At 35.9% G+C, this 21,737-nt stretch overlaps 1 protein-coding gene across 1 annotated transcript in view; it reads right to left on the reverse strand.

Moving 5' to 3' along the window:
- Positions 1-21,737, reverse strand: part of LOC111508710 (tyrosine-protein kinase transmembrane receptor Ror) — a 223,149-nt gene that overhangs the window by 81,748 nt on the left and 119,664 nt on the right. Inside the window, exon 2 of the mRNA XM_074170979.1 lies at positions 15,594-15,770. Coding sequence (XP_074027080.1) covers positions 15,594-15,770 — 177 coding nt within the window. The remainder of the gene's footprint in view (positions 1-15,593; positions 15,771-21,737) is intronic.

Raw genomic sequence — 21,737 nt, forward strand, 5'->3', positions numbered from 1 at the left:
ATTATTTCAAAACATTTCAAATCGCCAGCAAATAGCAAAGCTTTACGTTCATGGAAGCAGTGAATAAGATCGTTAAAGGAAGGGTTGAACAACATAATAGGCGACTGACCTTCGAAAATAAATCAAAGTTTTTCTTTCGAAATTTGAGTCCGCACCTACAAAATCTCGGTACCTTTCAAATAGGAGGCGGGTTTTTCCTTGAAATCGGATCCCCGAAATTTGATTTTAGGACGATACTGAAACGTTATACTGAAACGTTTGAATAGTATTTCATTGAAAGTCAAGCTGGAAAGAAACAAATGCAATGCATCTCCATTGACTGAGATTTATCTTCTTTAAACATCATAAAACATTGTGAAACGAACAAGTATGTTTATGAAAACACCTTAGTTGACCTCTCACTTGCTTATGCATGATTCACTACTTTCCAGTGAGGTAGTTTGATTTTCTTTTGTTATTTAACACGATAGAGAACCTCAGGAATATTCAATACTTTCGGTTGCTTTCAAACACAGTACATCTTATCGGGTGGCTAAGAATCAGAGTCCATACTTTTGGAGAAGACTTTGAGTTTTTATTCTTCGCAAATCTACTACACTCCACTTTGAGATATAATGAACTTCTCTGAGTCTAACAATAATGTTTCAAACCCCATCCGATTATTACTTGGTATATCTTGCAGTAAGCATGATTTGTTCAAATCATCTGTTTTTCATGGGTTTTTCCACTGAAGCACAATTGAAGCACATGAAGCTACGTGATTCTTGCAGGGAAATAGATCTCGAAGCTTTTTCCATGTGGTGTACTAATAATTTGTCAGAGGTAAACATCGATAAGTGTCAAATCATTACGTACGCTAAAATTAGAAGTCCAATATTCTTTGAATATAAATTGAATAATGTAGCTCTCAAAAGAGAAACATTTATTCGCAATCTGAGAGTTAAATTTGATAGCAAAATTAATTTTAATCTTCAAGTATCAGAAATTGTGGCAAAAAGTCTCAAACTACCAGGTTTTGTATTGGGAATTTTGATTGATTTTTCAATTTAAACAGAAAAGATGTTATATTGTGCTTTAGTAAGATCCATTCTTGAATATTGTTTGGTTATATGTTACCCATACTATAATCTAAATATCGATTTATAAATAAACTTTTTGAGGAATTGTGCTTTTCACTTTGGTATTCAACGAAATGAATTTGAGTACAGTCAACTCTTAACCAAGTTAATTCTTAGGTGTTGATATTGATAATAAACTTACCTGGAAGTTCCATGTTGATAGTGTCAAACTGAAGCTCAATTAACATATATATGTACTTGGTCGGTTAAAACAAACAGTATTTCTTGATGTTCTCAAGCTTCTATACCACAGTTTAATTCAGTCAGTAATTTCCTATGGTCTTGAACAGTGGGGCTTATCAGCTAAAGCTGGAAGTTTTTGTTATTCAGAAAAAGGTAATCAGAATTCTGGCTGGTGCATCTTCAAGTGAATACTGTTTATTAACAATGTCTAGTTTGTATATCTATCAAACACTGATAGATAAATATATATATATATATATATATATATATATATATATATATATATATAGTCTAGGGATATTTTTATAACATACTGAATATCATAAAAATAAATGCATGAGGTCGTTTAATTTCGATTAAATTGGTACACTCGACCACCCTGTAGATTTCTATGGGTTGAACAAAGCCTGCAAAAACGGTAACTAATCTTTTATCAAGTTTTTTACAAACTGTAGGTTTTCGGCTAAAATGAATAATCTGAAAGTGTCGAGTTTGTACATTCTATGCAGTTCTTGCTCAGCAATTAAACTGGAAATATTGTGCTTTATCATGGAACGCCATCACGTACCATTGACTGAGATGAATAGAGCTGTAGGGCTTCTTCAAGGTGGCATGCGACAAAATGATGTAGCTTTTCGTTTGGGGGTCTCCCAAAGTGTTATCAGTCGATTGTGGCGGCGTTTCCGTGAAACTGGCAGTCCAGCCGAACAACATCCAGGGCGAGGACGCGCTACAACTGTAGTTGAAGACCGATTTTTGGTCTTAACCGCAAGAAGACAACCGACAATCACAGCACCTGAGTTGGAACGTGTTGCAGCAGACGCACCAGGTAACCATTGGTCGTGATACTGTCAGAAATCGACTGCATGAAGCAGATCTCCACAAAAGAAGGCCACTTAGATGTCCACCTTTGTCGAGAGGCAATCGCGGTAGAAGATTAGAGTGGTGTCAAGAACATCAAAACTGGGATGCAAATGGATTTGGATTTCATTCAGATTTGGATTTCATCCAGATTCTCGTCGAGTAAGACTGTGGAGACGACCTGGAAATAATGAACGTTTGAGACACGTCCAGGAAGTCCACACATACAGAGGTGGTACAGTAATGCTATGGGGCGGAATCATGATCGGCGGCAGAACCGATCTCGTTTTTCCAAATCGCTCCCTCACAGCTCGACAGTACCTCAACAGCATTCTTCTACCTATCGTCCGTCCGTTTGCTGGTGCTGTTGGTGAAAACTCCCACCTAATGCACGATAATGCTCGTCCACATGTCTCGCGTCTAGTGACTGACTGATGGCTCACCAACGAAGGAGTTGATGTATTGCCATGGCCAGCACAATCACCGGGCCTGAATCCCATCGAGCATGTGTGGGGCATGCTTCAACGAAGAGTTACTCCGCATATGGGGAACATTCACACAACGTTTCAATTCAGAGAGCTTTTAATCGCTGAATGGGCAAATATACCTCAACAAGACATTGACAATCTCATTTTGTCGATGCACGATAGATGTAGGACCGTAATAAACCAGCGTGGAGGCCATACTTTGTACTGATTCCAATTTTTTTTGTATTATGATTTTTTTTCGGGGTGCCAAAGAAGAGCCATTTTTTTTTAGTTTTGCTTATATGCGCACTCAGTATTTTTGACCATTTAATAAATTTTATTGTAAGTTAATAATAACCCGTCAACTTATTTTTCCTTAAAGCGATCTAAAAAAAAATTATGCCATTTTTAAAAATATCCCTAGATTTTTCCGAAGATTCTCACGGATAAAGTATGATGAGCTGTTTTCTCGGGTTTCGCTCCGTGTTCTGTGTATTTTCTCTTATCCTTATGGGGAGAAAATACACAGAACACGAAGCGAAACCCGAGAAAACAGCTCATCATATATATATATATATATATATATATATATATATATATATATATATATATATATATATATATATATATATATATATATATATATATATATATATATATATCTTTTTTATGTTTGTTTGACCTGTTGAATCAGCCAGTATTTTATGATGAAGTCATGTTTTTTTTTCTTGTCTAATATGATTGTAAAGGAAAACTGATTCAATAAATGTTTAATTGATTGATTGATATAAAATCATTGGAAGATAGGAGAATTTCTATGAACTCGAGTTTCCTCTTCAAAATAATAAATAGTGAGATAAACTGCCCAGAACTACTTCAACTAATAACTTTTCATATCAAACAAAAAGAAACAAGAAATCCTCATAGATTTTTGAGTCATTTTAATGGAAAAAATTATAATTCGACCCTTGGTCGAATTATAATTTTTTTTTCAATAATAATTCAGAGGAAAAAATTATCAATGGAGTTCAGTAAGGCTAGATTTTGGACCCGCTTCCATTTTTATATACACTGCTCATCTATGTAATGAGTCTTTCATTAACCGCTTCCTATCTTTACATGAAATAAAACAAAGTGTGCGTGAGATATCATCGAAATTTTGTATTCGTTTGAAAGACATATTGATGTTCATTATGAGTGGAATATAACATCTTTCAAATGTCCTCCACGGCTTCTCCAGGTGGAGCGCATACGAAACGTCCAATTTTCCATAACTCTGGCGCATAAATCAGACTGTATTTGACCGATGGCATGGGTTATGTTGACTTTGAGGACCGCTGTGGTTCATGGCTTATTCGCATACATCCGCGACCTAAGAAAGCCATACAAGAAAAAGTCTAACGGAGTCAAATCGCACGATGTTAGTGGCTAGTTCACATCACATCCACATAAGATGACCATGCCCTCATTTCGCAAAATATCCAATGTGGCATTAGCTGCGTGTCAAGTAGCGCCGTCCTGTTGAAACCACATGTCGTTGGTGTTGAAATCATATAATTCAGGCCAAAAGAAGTTAGTAATCATCGACCTACAGAGCTCGTCGTTGACAGTGATGGCCTGGTCAACGTTCTTTTCAAAGAAATATAGACCGATGATACCGTCAGCCCCAAATCCACATCAAACAGGTACTTTTCGCGTTGCATTAGATCTCATGTGGAGCTGTAGCTCCAACAATTGTCAAAGTTACGATGTCCCTGTCGGAAGACCCTATAATGGTATCTAATTTCACAAATATCACTTCATGCAGATAATATTCAGCTAAATGAATATCTCTGAGCGGTAGCTATAGCTAATGTCAAATTCCCAAATGATGACCTTGATCTCTAGCTGAGCAATTTTCCCTTCATATCTACTTCAGATTATTGTCTCCTATTATTGGCGATGAATCATAAGTAACGAATATTTGTTATCGGCATAAAATTGAGGTTAAATATGTAATATTCACATATTTCACTACTAAATGTACCCACTAGATTAAAATGATGTACGTCAACTGCTCTAATTGAATGTTGATCGTTAAAAATGTATCCCTGTCATGGAATTTAAAGTGTCAACTATACAAGTTTCTCAGTTTCTACAGTGCATTTCTTCTTTTATTTTTTGAACGGGTCGACTCAAAAAATTGAAATTTGCTATAATGAAATTAATGCATGAATACTTTATTTTGAAGTGAAATCGACAGATGAAACTTTCAAGATGGCGACTGAGCGCCATCTAGGAAAAAATTGAAGGTAAAGGGGGGTCTTGTGACACATCATTCCAGTACTCACGCCAAATTTTGGTAGTTAGTTACTGGCGCACGGTGGGGGAGACCGGTTTGAAAATCAGAATAAATTATGATTTGTTTCAGGAATCATTTTTATTGAAAAAAAAACTTTACTCACTTCACCGTGATTACTCAACATTTTGGAAAATCGCTTCCAAATAACATAAAACTGAGTGGGGTGTTAGCTGGTCACGTAGTCAAAAGGTACGCGGAGGGGGAGGCTACATAGCCTCCTATGTCGTAAATACTCTTTTAATGTATTTCTGACCGATCTGGGATACCGAGCGCGAGTAACGGAAGGTTAATATCGATATTTCTGGAAATATTCCTTTTCATCTGCCATATGGCAATTACAACAACCCGATAAGGTTTGTTAAGTTATTTTTTGTTTGCCGTTATTGGAGTGACACCAACCCTCACGTTTTCCGGGAAACACATATTCAATATCCAGAGAAAATTAACGTTTGGGAAGAAATATTGGAAAACCATATTGTATGACCTCTATTTATTGATCAAAATTCAACAGGGGAGCTGTATTTGAATATGCTGGAAGCTACTGTTGACCCTCTTATCACTGAAATCGCCGAAGCGAATCCTAATGAATTCGATATGGATATTGTATTCCAACAAGATGGAGCACCACCACAGACAAGTAAGAAACTATTTGTATACTACTTTTCCTGGTTGTTGGATTGGTCGTCGAGGTCCTACAGAATGGTCAGCCCGCTCGCCAGATTTGACACCTTTACACTTTTTTTACGGATCTATTTGAAGCAAAAGGTGTACGAAACTGAACCTGCGTCAATATTGGATACAAGGCAGTGAATAATAAATATTTGTAGAGATATTGACGTTACTGTGTTCGAAAATGTTCGGCGTGAAATATCGGATAGGCTGTTCATATGTCAAGAAGTTCAAGGCAACCATTTCGAGCATCTTCTGACCTCAAGCTTATTACCTTACTGAATGTCAATGTATTCAGGCAATTATTAAAAGTTCCGCCATTTTGTAGTAGTTGAAGATATTGACATTATATTCTAGGGTTGTAAAGCATTTGTCAGGAGCTTCAAAAAGATGTGTTACAAGACCCTCCCTTTCCATTTAATTTTTTTCCCAGATGGCGCCCAGCCGCCATCTTGAAAGTTTCATCTGTCAATTTCACTTATATTATGCACTTTATACTTTTGATGGAATTGAAACTGGTGTTTCCCTCTATGGACATGCTGGCAAATCTAAAATCTTTTATAGAATTGAGATGGGACTTTGAGGTTTGAGGCCAATTATCTCAAAACTCCAAAATTTGACATTGTTTGTTTCTCACTAGTTCGGACTTCCATTGTCTACTGTATAAAATGATTTGAAATGAAGAGAAGCCGTCACAACCAGTGCTTGCACTTCCCTACATCAGAGGATTATCGGAGAGGATAAGAAGAATTGGTTCCAAGTACAACATTAGAACCTGTTTCAGATCCGGTAACACTATCCGTAGCAGCCTCACGAAAACCAGGCCCCCAAACGCGGACTGCGATTCCAAGAATTGCATTTACCGGATACCCTGTGAGTGCGGAAAATCCTATATTGGTGAAACTAAGAGGCCATTGAATGTTCGCATTGCCGAGCACAAGAAGCACACACAGCGAGGAGAAACCAGCAAATCAGGAATAGCAGACCATGTTTGGACCCATCAACACAACATCGAGTGGTCCCAAGCTGAGATCTTGCACAGAGAGGAACATTGGTTCAGGAGAAAATTTAAGGAAGCCGCATACATGTTGTCCAACAACGTATTCAGCCAGGCCAGCGTAGATATACGAAACATATGGAAACCCATCATCGAACGAAAAATGACCAACTCCCGCCAAAACGGTCATCTCTCACAGAATCAGTGAAGCGGAAAATGGAAAGTAGAGAAAGTGAAAGTATTTTAACGACCTATAAAATAGTCATCTCTCGGAGGAATCAGTCCAGTCATCACCCGAAGACGATTGTAGATACCAACAATCGAAACGTCGTGAACTAACGTGACTTGGAATCTCTACACTTTTTTATTTTTTTATTATTTTCTTTTTTCATTCCTTTAATTTTTATTTATTCAATCATTATATTTTTACTTGTAGGTTATTTCACTATCATTTCATTTCAGGTTTATTGTTGCTTAATATAATTGTTATTTTCAACTATTCTTTTTTAATTATTCTTTTTTACTTGTTTCAGGGATTTCAAATCATTTTATATAGTATACAATGGAAGTCCGAACTAGTGAAATTCATCACGAAACATTGTCAATCACCTTCAAACAAATTGATTGTTTCTGTCCCACCCACGTTTTTTCCATATACGAAGTGTTATGGAGCACCAAGAAATTTTCAAAATGAAATCGTAAAGATGTAATTATCAATATTTTATAATTTTTTTATTCATACTTCAATATGAATGAAACAATAAAACAGCTCGGTTCGATACAAATCAGAGCTATCTTGGGTGGCCATAAATGACTTATTATCTCCTGAAACAAAATACTGACAAAGTTCCATATTCCACCTATAATTAGCACAGCTGGATACACCACTGCTCCTCCCAGAAGTCCGCTTGGCCCACTACACCAGGTAACCCAGCAATTGTATCTAACACCTACATATTCATTTACATACAGTGAATAGCATTCTAATCAGATTGAAAATGATTCAAATCTCACCTCAGAGAGTATCTCCACTGTCGGTCGGGGCACTACCCACAATTAATTTTTGACACTCGATATCCGGTTTATTTAATGAAATGAAAGATGAGTTACAAAATAAGGAGCATTGAAGCATTGCTTTGAGAACGATGTGGTGTTGTAATGTTATTGATGAGTTTTGAGCATGGTCGAAGGCTGTGAAAGAGTAGGATTTATGTATGTTGAAATGCAATCAGGAATATTTTTCTTAGACTAATAACGGGAAATTAATAAAAAGTTGGGTTCGTATGTGATCTACTTCAAACTGTAATATCTCAGTGAATATTTATCTGCTAATAATTTATTATGTTTCAACTTCAAAAAGGCGAATACTGAGCTCATGTACCATCTATTTGCTAATGTTGACTGGAGTGGTCTAGAATTGTTTACAGATCCTAATTTTGCGGTGAGTTTCTTCTACAGTAAAATTAATTAAATTTTCAATATTTATATACTATGGCTCAACAGACAGATAATAAAATATATCACAGAAAAAACAAACTAAGGTTAAAATGTAGACAAAACAGTAGTTATAAATTAGCACAGAAATTTCGCGATTTGAGAAGGAAATTGAAAAATCAATTCAGCTCACACATTATATCTAAGCAAGATTCAGCAGGAAATTAGTAGTGATTCTAGATCATTCTGGCAGTATGTTAACAGTAAAATAGCAGGTAAAATGTACTTTTGTAGTTAGCAACTTCTAAATTCAGTATTCGTTCTACAAAAAAGGGCTGTCAGATACATATGTAGGGCAAGACCACTACAAACCACTTTTCATCAGTCATAAAATTCTTACTGTACCGTGTTTATTCCTTTTAGAAACCGTTTGCTTAATTCACAAAAAATACTCCAACTCAGCAGTAAATAATGACAGATGTTACCGCACGAGAAGAAGTCGGAATTTACCCAATCCCAAAATCAGCAATTACAAAATTTTCTTTGATATATGAGAGCAAGAAAATATACCACCTTCCAATGTGCTATAGGGCAATAGCAAATTTGAAAAAAATCAGAAAATTAGTTGAAGGAGTACTTCTGCAAAAAGCCTACTATGACTTAAAGGAATATTACGATGATGTATTTTAACTCTTAGTATTTCAGATGTTTACATATCTGCAATGATTCATTTATTCATTATCTGTAATGTACTTGTGATATACCGTTTGGAACCTTTGGTGTAGTAATGAATATTACTGGAGTTTTTTCCCAACACCAAATCGTTATTTTTACACCTCGACACGTGTTTCGATCACCAAGTGATCATCTTCAAGAGGAAGATGAAACTAATAACTACTCAAAACTAAAACTACTTATACTAATCAGGTACATCATACAGGTAGGTAATCAGTAATACCACCCATACAAGTGTACCACCCTAAATTAATTTTACAATTGGCCTTTCTATTATTTACAATATGTCCTTATGTATGTTTAAATGTTACAGCTATATATAGAACAATTTTCAGCTATATAAAATTAGTTTCACAATATTGCCTATCTAAATATATTTACAATGTGTCTTTTTGTATTAATCAGTAAACCCAACAATATTATTTCAACAAGCTATATAGTATGCTATTTGGTATTGGTCCGTTGTCGTTATTCATAATATTATTATGTTTACTTATTTCCACACTCTCATAGGCATCTAGTTGCCTGTTGTTATTAACTTGTCTAACTAATCTTAAAAAACTGAAGTCTATGGAATGGTTTTGTTGCAAAATATGATGGGCGACTGCTGATTTTTCAAATCTTCCATATTTTAAGTGTGCTATGTGTTCCTTATATCTCACTTTAATAGATCTTTTTGTCTGTCCATAATATTTTGCACCGCAGTCCTTACATTCAATTTCGTAAATTCCAGACTTTTCCGAATTCTCGACTTTGTCTTTTGGACTTCCCAAAAGGCTCTGCAGTGTATGACTTGGTTTAAAAACCACCTTCATACCTAGTTCCTTGAAAATATTTCCAAAGTTCTTCGTATATTGGTGGTATGGAACTGAGATGTATTTATCTTGGTTTTTGTCCTTTCTGAAACTAACCTAACTTCTTAACCTAAACTTCTTTTTCCTAATTATGTCATCTACAATACCCCTCGGGAAACCGTTAGTGGCTGCTATTTCCTGTATTGTACGTTTTTCTTTTGTGAACCTATCATGTGTTAGAGGGAAAGTCAAAAGACGATGCACCAAAGAATTCAACCCAGCACGTTTGTGCTGTCCACAGTGATGTGAACTGTCAGGAATATACCTGTACGTGCTTGTTTCTTTTCTAAATATATCGTATTCTAACCCTCTATCTTTGCTCCTCATTACCAAAACGTCAAGAAATGGTAGTTGTCCCTTATTTTCTACTTCATACGTGAATTTTATTGATGGACATCTATTATTTAAAAAGGAAACAAAGTCCTCGATATTCGATTTTTTGGTATCGAATACCGCGAAAATATCATCCACATACCTTAGCCAAATCCTAGGAAAATACTTTGACTTTTCTTTAGTTTCCATTTCGAATCTGCTCATGAACAGGTCTACCAGGTAGGGGGACAAGGGATTTCCCATGGCCGTTCCTTCCTGTTGTTCATAAAAGCAACCTTCTATCTGGAAACGATTTTGTTTCATACACACATTGGTAAGAGAAACGAATTCATCGATTTCGTTGTTATTGAAATTATTTTTCTCTAGTAGTTCCTTGAGGTATTGCAAGGTCTGTGGAATTGGGACGCTAGGAAATAATGAACTAACATCAAAAGAAACCAAAATCTCACCTTCTTGCAGAACCATGTTTTTTGTATGTTGTATGAACTCTAAAGAGTTTTTTATACTAAAACCTGGTTCCGCAATAGACAAGGTTTCAAATTCCTTAGTAAGCCACTTCGCTATTTGGTAGGTAGGAGCTCCAATAGCTGACACGATGGGGCGCATTGATTTTCCCGGTTTATGGAATTTTGGGAGGCAATATAGTTTCGACACCGTTGGGTTGGAAACTTGTAACTTCCGTTTCAGTTTAGGGGTAAGTATGTTGTCGCATTTCTTTAGGACGTCTTTTACTTCTGCAATCATCTTTGGTAACGGGTTTCTGGACAATTTCGCATACGGTCCGTTGGTAATGAGAGTATTGACCCTTTCGTAGTAGTCCGATTTATCCAGAATTACTACTTTGTTACCTTTGTCGGCTTTCAAGTAAAAAACGTTCTTGTCTTTCAATCGTTTGATACGTTTCTTTTGGTTTTTCTCGTTATTTATTGAATGCTTCCGTTTATCTAATATCATGTTCTTAGAGATTTGATTTTTGACCTTTTCTCGAACTAGTCCCTTCGAGGAATCGGACATATATTGAATCGAACTTTCAACATTAGCAACGATATCCTGTTGGGAAAAAACTCCAGTAATATTCATTAACTGTAATGGTTTATATATTGTTTTATTTATGTGTATTCGTATATATACATTTTTAAACCTATAATGAATGTTCACTGTATATCATAATTTAAATATTTTTTTACAAAACTGTAACATTGTTGACTTCATAAAGTTCCACTAGCTTTGTCAATAAGGATTTCTTGGACAATAAAACATGATTGATTGATTGATTGCCTTGTGTCTGACTCTCAATATAGTTCATGTAATCAATATTGGAAATTTTTAAAATACTGGCTATTTTCCTAAAGTGTTGTATTGTGCTAAGTAAATACAAACTATTCCTGTTATCTTTTTATGTCCTATGTTGTTACATATATATTCACTATCTACTTGAAATTGTATATTATTTTATAGTTTATAGTTTGTCCTATGTTGTTATGTTTTTATGTCCTATGTTGTTACATATATATTCAGTATCTACTTGAAATTGTATATTATTTTATAGTTTATAGTTTTATATGACTAAGTAGCGATAGCTAATATGTGTTATTTTATTTGTTTGTTTTTTTAATTGATTATTTTAACCAAGCTTTGTCAATAAGATATGAATCTTCAGACAATAAAGCATATTTTGACTTTGATTTGACTTTGATAATATTGAATTTTCCAATGGTATTGATATTTCTAATGCCTTTGCAAAACACTTCAGTTTAGTTTATACAAATGACTGTGTTGATGGTTCAGCATTTTTCGATAATACCAGTCTTGAATTGGCTGTCCTTGTTCATCTTTCACTGCCTGAACTGTGCATGCTCTTTTTAGCGAGTGCATTGGTTTGGGATGTGGGGGTTGAGCAAACCGGCCATCGGATGCCTGCTTCCACGAATGTCCTGCTGGATACGGGAATGACAGAATCACTTGTGGTTCTTAGCAAAGTTACCCAATTTATAGCTGAAAACTTGGATAGTCGTGCTCAAGTTGACATTATATACACCGACTTTGCTTTTGATAAAGCAAAGCTTTTGATAAAGTCTCACTTCCAATTCTTCTAAGAACCCTAGAATATGATTTTGGTTTTCATCCCAACCTGATAAAATTTTTCAGTTCATATCTATCTAATCGAAAACAAAGTGTGCTACTGGAAGGGCATAAGTCCAGTCCATTTATTGCATCGTATGAAGTTTCCCAGGGTTCCAACTTCTGTTCTTTGTTATTCATTTTATTTATCAACAGTCTTGTAAAAAATATCATAGCATCTTGCTACTTGTTGTTTGCAGATGCCTTGAAAATTTTTAGTAGAATATCAACAGTTGAAAACTGTGTACATCTACAAAACGATATAAATAACAGCGTTCAATGGTCAAAACAGAGCAAATTGTTATTCAAAGTTCAAAAGTGTAATACTATGACCTTCTCCCGAAAAAAAGTCAGTATATCATACAGCTACGAGATGGACGGTATAAAACTCAACAGAACTCGAGACCTTGGTATTACTTTTGATTATAAATTATCATTCAGATCTTATATACTGAACATAACAAAAAAGGCCTCAAAGATGTCTGTGTTTGTAGTTCGCAACTCTAGGCAATTCAACAATATTACCTGCATCAAACATTTGTATATCACTCTTTTTAAAAGCATTTTGGAATATGCTTCCATTATCTGGTGTCCTCAATATAACTGTCACAAGTACAGCATTCAAAGAGTTCAAAATAAGTTCCTGAGATATCTTTACTTCAAAGAAACAGATAACTATGACCTTTATATTTCCAAAGTAGTGCTACTTGAAAAGAACAACATTCAAACCCTTGAGAAAAGAAGAGTATTTGCATACTTAATATACTTGTACAAGATGATACATCCCTGTCTTCTATCAAAAATCAATTTTAATGTACCTGCTTATGAAACAGGATCGTTTCACACATTTTATATTGAATTGGCAAGAACAAATTATTATCAAAATGCTTCATTGAATGCTATGTACAATGCCTATAATAATGTACAAAATGACTGTGATATCTTCTTTCAAAATATTACTAGTTTTGAAAATAGGTTGTATGAAATCGTATAACTCTTGTTGAATATTTTTTTTCAATACATTTTTGTCGTATATACAAATCTATTTGTGATATTTACCTTTCCTACACTGTAAGTAGGCCATGGTCTGTAGAATTTGTGAAAAATAAATAAAATAACTTCATGTTCCATAATTTTTTTGCAATATTCCTTTCCAAATTTTTCGTTCAGACGACATTTTCTTTCGACACATTTTAGTCTTTGGAGTGCCATAATCCAGCGGTGCAGCAGCTTCATCAGCGGAATTGTCAAAAACACGGAAATACAATTATTTGGGAGATAATTTCATTTTTTATGCAATAGGAATTGAAACATTTGGTACCTTAGGCCCCCAAGCATTGGAGTTCATCCGTGAAATCGGCAATAGGATATCCAAAGAAACGAATGACCCAAGAGCTACCTCTTTCTTGATTCAAAGAGGAAATGCAGCTTCATGTTTAGGTACAATTCCTCAATCAAAAACCCTAAGTGAATTATCAATGTTTCCCATGAACAAAATGTATCGGCATGTACAGACAGTGCAAGAACTGGAGTTGTGCAGTTTGGTGGAAGACTCGCAGCAAAACCGTCAAGCTTTGACAGAAAAGGAAGTGGGAACTCTAAAAGAGGCTGAGTTTGGTCCTCTGGCTGAGCCCTCAAACGAACTAATATCTAATTCAGTTTTGAGCAGTTTTGCTTCGAATTCTTTATCCAGTCCAATGAAGGGGTGAATCATCCTATCCGTGTTTACTCAGAAGAAGATAGTAGTAGCAAACGTAGTTGCAACAATAGATCGGTGATACATTCTTCAATCAAAACTCTTGGGTTCAATGGTTTAAAAAATCTTGGAAACACCTGTTTCATGAACAGTATAATCCAATGTTTATCAAACACGGGATGGTTGCTGGAATACCTAAAAAAGGATGCATACATGGAAGATATCAATACTAGTATTTCTAGTATGAAAGGTGTTTTAATCAAATCGTTCGCGGAAGTTATCAAGGAATTATGGTCAGAAGATTCATCTGATAGAGTAATTAACACAGTCTACTTCAAAAATCAGATTCAAAGATTTGCCCCTCGATACATGGGTTCTGCCCATCAAGACGCCCACGAATTCCTTCGATATCTTTTAGAAGGTTTATATGAGGACCTCAACAAAATTACTGAGAAACCTGAACCAATCTTAACTGAGATTGACGAAAAATTGAGCAATAACGGAAAAGCACAAGAGTCCTGGCAGAGGACTCCGTTGAACAACTCCGTTGGTCAATTAAAATCCACTATGAAGTGCACACACTGTGGACACTCATTAGTAATCTTTGATCCTTTCTGGGATTTGTCCCTTCCCATACCACAAAGATCTGGCCAAGTGAGTTTGTCACATTGCTTGGATTCTTTCACAAGAGAGGAAACTCTGGATGGAGATGAAAAACCAATGTGTTCGAGGTGCAAGCAAAGGAGAAAATGTACAAAGTCCTTATCAATCTATAAGTTTCCCCGTATTTTAGTAATTCATTTGAAAAGATTCTTTCCGACGGAAAGGTTCAGTGGCAAATTGAATGTTTCCATTGACTTTTCTTCAGATGGATTAGATATGAGCAGTTATGCAGCAGAGAATGTGGCTTCTTGTCATTATAATCTATATGCACTTTCAAATCACAGTGGGACTACTTACAACGGACATTACACAGCATATTGCAGACACCCATATAGTGGCACATGGCATGAATACAACGATTCACAGGTGTTCCCAATTTCGCCAAAATCAATTGTGAGCAATGAGGCATATGTCCTCTTTTATGAACAGGAGGGAACGAAGCAGCACCTTTGATGTGTGTTTTTTTTTTCTCTTCTTTCCTTTTTTTTTTTCTTCTTTCCTTTTCTCTTAATAATCTTAGTTCTTTGAATTGATTTGTATTTCTAGTTGTGTCACAATATACATTGACACTTGATTGAAAAAAAAATTGATGAAATAAAATATTTATTCAATTCAATCGAAATGAGCGGCTTTTGATCAGTGCACGTTTGCTAACGTAACACAAGTCGAATAATGTTAGCATTTAACTTGTGTGCTTGGCAATCGATTAAGCCGACGCTCAATTCGTTCAATTTTCGGACGATGATTTGTGAAGCGTGCGGACGGGCGTTGTCGTGGATCAGGATCGGACCTCTTCTGTTGACCAGCCGGCTGCTGCTGACGAAATAATCGGTACATTTCGTTGATTTCTTTACAATAGGACTCTGCTGTGGTGATTTGGCCCGGTTGTAGAAAGTTACGTGTCCTGTTGTCGTAGAGGATCCACTCACACGCGACGATCCCATCCAAAAAAGAATCGTTCTGGTTGCGCAAAAGCAAAGGAGAACAGATCTCAAAACGTGACCATTTTTGCCGATCGTTCAAATCGTGGGGCACCCAGTTTTCGAGCTTTTTGACATTTCCAATGTGCTTTAAACCATCAAAAACCGCATGGAAGGAATTCTACAGGAAGTAATACTTACATTCTCCTCTTGAAGATATGATTATCCTGGGACATGATCCATCTGCAAACGGTGGTTGAGAATCATGCGTACAGACACAGGTGTGGGTGTTGTTCGGCAACGGTTTACAAGCTAAGGAATCGCCGATACAGGATTGCGTAGTACAAAATCCCGGGCTACTATGAGCCACTCTTTCACCTGAAATTAATGAAAAATATTTAAACGAGTGTAAAAATACAGTGTGTAGAATAACGACAAAAACTGTTTCACTGAGCAGAAAGATATTTTTACTTCAGCTTGTCGATAAAAAAATAACAATTCTCATAGCAAGATCCATTAAAACGTCTACAAGAGAAGTATTTTCAATTTTTCGGGGTATTTCATAAATAAACGATTTCATGGCACTTTTTCATTTAGAATTCCTATTTAGGGTGACCAACTTTTTTGATTTTGGACAAAGTTTCACAGAAGTATAGTTGCAATTTCTAGTACGGACACAAAACACGTATAACTCATGCTACAAATATGGGCGACTAGAGTTGGGAACACATTAATGAGATACGTAGCAAACAGAGCAGATCCTCAGTTCTAATAACTCTTACAGCGAAGGAAATCAATAACTATTATTGCACTATAGCTGAAAATAGGTGTGTTAATATTTCACCACAAGAAGATTCCTTTATCTTGATGGAAATTAATCTGTTTGAGAATCTTTTTTTCTGCCACCCACAAATCCAGATGAAATTGTTGACATCCTGGATAATATAATGAACAAAAACACATCAGGCTGGGATAATATATCAGCAAAGGTCCTATCTACCATCTACCAGAGAATTCCCAGCAACCTTACCTTGAGCAACCCATACTTGAGTGAAATATTTTCTGAGTGTTTTGGAGACAGTAACTATAAATCCACTCTCCAAACGGGGAACTGTGATTTGGTAACAAACGTAAGACCTATTTCACTATTGCCAACTCTTGCGAAACTTGTAGAAAAGCTTGTTGAGAAGAGAATTTCTTAGTAAAAATCACCTCTCAGCAATTGTCAATTTGGATTGCAGACATTACTGTAGAAAATATATCTCAAAATAGATGGAGGTGAGGTAGTAGCAACAGTGTTTTGTGACATCGCAAAAGCGTTTGACAGTGCTGATTCGGTTATTTATTTTGCGTGAATTAGAAAAATTCTGGTTTCAGGAATGATGCTGTGAAATGGTTTCGTTTATACTTGTCAGATCAAACCCCGTAGTCTTCGTTATAAACGACACCTCCAATTACGAGTCAATAACTTCTGGGGTTCCACACGATATTGTTGCCGGCCCATTGTTGTTCCTGATGTACATAAATGACTTGGCTCCCATTGAAATCAAAGGAAATCAGCAAACATAGTAATGTTTGCTGATGACAACACAAAAGTAAATGGCATTCAAAGAACAATTATGATATCAGTGATAATATTGAGGGCGATTCATATAAAGTCAAAAAGTGTAACGCAAACAGGCTATCTGTCAATACCACAAAGACTTGTCTTCCAACTTCAGGTGAGTTTCAAATGAAATTAGGACATTTGACAATCAGCTCGGATCCAGCAACTAAATTTTTGTTAATAATAATATATCGTTCGATAATGATATTTCAAATGTTAATAAGGAACTCTCGTCGGGATGCATTGCTATGAGAGTGGTTTCAAAGAAATTGACTATATCCACATATACTTGATCTAAGTGTGCGTTTCAAAGTCTACATGAAAAAACTTAAAAGCCCTGTGTTAGCAAAACATTAAGTGTGCTACATTTTTGAAAAGGTGATTTTTAAGATCTATCTTTGTATCTGTAGAATAGGGAGGGTGAGTGTAGGCCCACAGTATTTAGGCTAGATGTGATCAATTGTACATCCTCCCGAGGAGTTGTCCTCCTAGGTCATCGTCCATCGTGTCCTTTCCAGGAAGGTGGACAGGTCACTGGGAGACATCTCCTTTATATCGGTAGGTGTAGGCCAAGACTCACCGAACATAAACTCTCTTATTGACGATAATTCCGGACACTCCCATAATACATTCCTGACATTTTCATCTTCCTGTTCACACATCCTGTATAGAGGTGTGTCCACTTGCCCCATATTATGGAGGTGTTTTCTTAGTTGACAAAATTGCATCCTTGGATTCCATCCCATCTCTTTAGGGATTGAGCATGAGTGTAACGTTTGGCTAGTTCCACCATCAGGCCGTAGGTGTCACTGGGTCCTAAAATTCTTACTCCAGCCGCTTCCTTGGCTAAAGAGTCGGCAATGTGATTACCTTTACTCCTGTTGTGTCTTTCAAGCCACCTCAGGATAATGGGCGTGTTTCATGATTTTTGGTTTATAGTTCACTTGATAGAAATTTCAAATTGAAAAACAGTGCACTTTGTTTCATCTCTCTAAGTACCGTAGTTTTCTCGTAATCAATTATTGAAAATCGAATGTGGTAGGGTGGTGACGCCACGCCCCTATTCCTGCTTCTTGTTCGATTGAACAATAGGAACAATAAAAATAATCAACATTGCCAAATCATAATATTTCCGAAGCCTATCATTAGCAATTTAATTATGGAAGTGTATATGAACCCGTTGACGTTTCAATTAATGAAAAGTTCTCCATATGGAATAAAATGTACACGAAAAATCATGTTAATTCATTCTACAATCCTCAATATGTACAACTGCAATTTATTATAAAAAAACTATTCCTACATACATACCTCTTTCTGATATAGCTACTAAATTCAAGCGTTATAGGCTCGCTTGGGTAATCTGTTAAATCTTCCTAAACTTGAGAGGAAGGTTGAATGAGGTCAAGTATAGACAGAATTGATTGTACTCGGAACTGATCCAACAAAAGCTTCTGAGGTAATAATACCATTAATCATATGATAACATTTAATTGATTTTGTTTCATACTGTCAGTAACAGGATTAACTCTAGATAATACTTTCTGTGAGATAATGTTGTAGACATCTTTGGCATATTTGGTACATATGTTCCATGTCTCAAGGCGCATTTTCTGATATACACAAATTTGTATTTTTTCAAACAGTGGCATCCCTACGGGTTTCGCATTGAATATTTTTGGGGAAAAAGTACTACGCCTATGCTTTCTTTTCAAAATAAAATCGTTTTTAAAATTCTCATTTATTTTTGAGAAAATTTGATCACCTGGTACTTCTTTGTCCGACGCATGATTTTCACTCAAAAAAATAAAGATCGACAAATTAAGAAATTAGGTCAATTCTAAAATGAATGAGAATATGAAAATTGCTTCATAACGCATTACCAATTCCCTAATAATATTTGAAAACATAATCTGCAAAAAAATAATTTTTTCACAAAAACGAGTTTTATTTTATTTTGTGACAGTAAGTCTAAACGAATAGCACAAATTTGTTAGTTAGTAATAATACCAAAACTGATTATAAAAATTGTTGGAAGTGGCCACCTGCACTTAGTATGCATGCTTCCGCCCTTCTACGCATGGAATTACGCACTCGTTCAAATATTCCCAGCGTATTTCGTATAGTTTCACACGAGGCAACTATTCGCTCTCTTAAATCTTCTAAAGTATTAACGGGAGTTTTATACACAAGAGTTTTAAGGTGACCCCATAAAAAAATCTAAACTGTTGAGATCGGGGGATCTTGCTGGCCATTGCTGAGGTCCTCCGCGACCTATCCAACGATTAGGATAAACTGTATTTAAATGGTTTCGGACAATTACACTGAAATGAGCAGGGGCGCCATTGTGCATGTACCATATTCGATTCCTTAACGCAAGTGGCACATCTTCCAATAACCCAGGTAAGTCTTCTTCGAGAAAGTGTAAATAAGAACGACCATCAATGAGTCCTGGTAAAAAAATGAGCCTATTAGATGATCACCTATAATTCCTGCTCATACATTAACCAAAAATTGGGTTGGAAATGGGTTTCGATTATTGCATGGCGATTTTCTTCAGCCCACACATGATTGTTATGGAAATTTTGAATGGCATTCCGAGAAAAATTTGCTTCGTCTGTGAACAAAATTTGTGTCTCAAACTGATGCGGATTTAGTGCAATACTTTGTAGATACCACTGACTGAAGTTCACACGCTGTGGGAAATCTTTGGGGAGTAATGCCTGCACTCTTGAAATATGGTATGGGTATAACAAAAAATCAACCAAAATACGCCAAACAATTTGATGACAAATATCCAGAGTTTTAGCGATCTTCCTCGTACTCGTCTCAGGTTGTTCCTCAATTTCTTGCAGCACCGCTTCCTCAATTTCAGGAGTTCTTACTACACGAGGTCTACCTTCCGGAGTCCCTTTCTTGAAACTATCCGTTTCCCCAAGTCGACGATGAATATTTGAAAAGGTTCGGCTATCTGGTAAGGCACGATTAGGATATCTTTCCTGATAAATGCGCCTGGCTTCTGTTGCATTACCATCGGCAAGGCCATATACGTAATGCATTTGCGCCATTTCCGCATTCGTATAATTTACCATATTTACTGATATTCAGAAAAACAGCGGACTACCAAAATAACTTCGAAAACGCTTCAAAATCAATCAAAACGCGCTGTGACAGTTTTTAACACCAACACCTTACTTTAAACCAACATCAATATTAGCTACTGACGTTTGTACATACAGAGAATTCGTTTTTTATTGCTATGGTGGGTACGATGTTTTTTCTGCTTTCAATCTTTAAAAGAAATCACATATCGAGGAACTCCATATTTCCAAGAGGTGCAGTAAATGAATTCTGCTACACGTCATTTATTCCAGGATAACTAAATTTATGTTTTCAAAAATTATTAAGCGGTGCTGCGTTATGACGTAATTTTAATTGAGAACAGTGCATCTGACAACAAACAAATACCTTTTAGATCCTCAATTATTTTGCAACAAATTTGATCTCTTAGTTTGCTTTCAGTCGATGCACGATACCGCATCAGATTTTTGAGGAATTTATCCTTAAGTAAAGCGATTTTTAATTTTTTGAGCGAAAACCATGCGTCGGACAAAGAAAACTCAGCAAATCAAATCTGCTCAAAAATGTATGGAGATTTTAAAAATAATTTTTAATTCAAGATGAAGCAGTGGCGTAGTATTTTTTTTGCCAAAAAATATACATTTCAAAACTCGTACGTACGCCACTGGCAGAGAAAATTAAGAAAATAGCACATCAGAAAATGCGCCTTGAGGCATGGAACATATGTACCAAATATGCCAAAAATGTCTACAAAATTATCTCAGTTATTATTGAAAAACTGATTATTTTTGAAAACTTTGCCACCCTGTATCTCAAAAGTTAAGGCGTTTAGGACATACGTCCATAGGACGTTCTTTCCTTAAAATGGGTCTAAGAATTACCTCCTTAAATATTAGCATGTGTTTAAGGAACACCCTGTATAAAGATATTTTGGGACCGATTAGGCTTGATAAGTTTAATATACCCCTAACTCGATCAGTCTATAAGCAAACCAAATAATTTTCCATAGCATGAAACAAGCCCCTTTTATTATCTACCGAGGCTAAATCTTGGTGGCACTCTAGTACTAGCCCTTTAAGTAATACGTTGTCTTTTCGAAGCTAATAGGGCTTGTCTACTATCAGTGTAGATTGTTATGTTTTTGCCAGAAATTCAGACCACTCTGTATATAGAACCATATGCACATTCGAAATGAACGCTACAAATGCAGGTCATGGAATGACCAACTATCAGAGAGGGCATTAGAAAGCCTGGCCGGATTAATTAGCTGAAAACTTGATTCAAAACTCAATTAAGATAAACCGAGATCGACTCGAGGACAGAGAATAGCGTGTTACTCAATTCGTGACCCTTCGCGGTTCAACTGCGAAATAGAAATGCAACTGATAGTTTTTTTTTGTGGTGTCACGTCCGAGATTGAGGCAGACGAAAAAGCAGCGATGCGTGGATTGATTAAGTAGAAAAAAATTAATAAGCGGCACGGTTTGAAATGTTGTTGAAAGGGGCTTATTGTTTATAACCCACTTGGCGGCAGAACAGATATGAGAATGGCATATGAACATATTGCCTGATCATTATTAAATATGGACTAATTTCAGAGAAGTGTTTACAGGATACACATTGCAGACAACAGTGAAATAACAAGAATTGAAACTTGG

The sequence above is a fragment of the Leptinotarsa decemlineata genome, unplaced genomic scaffold (genome assembly GCF_025532065.1).
Source record: "Leptinotarsa decemlineata unplaced genomic scaffold, Ldec_3_MD MMD2_tig00000008_RagTag_RagTag, whole genome shotgun sequence".
NCBI lineage: Eukaryota > Metazoa > Arthropoda > Insecta > Coleoptera > Chrysomelidae > Leptinotarsa > Leptinotarsa decemlineata.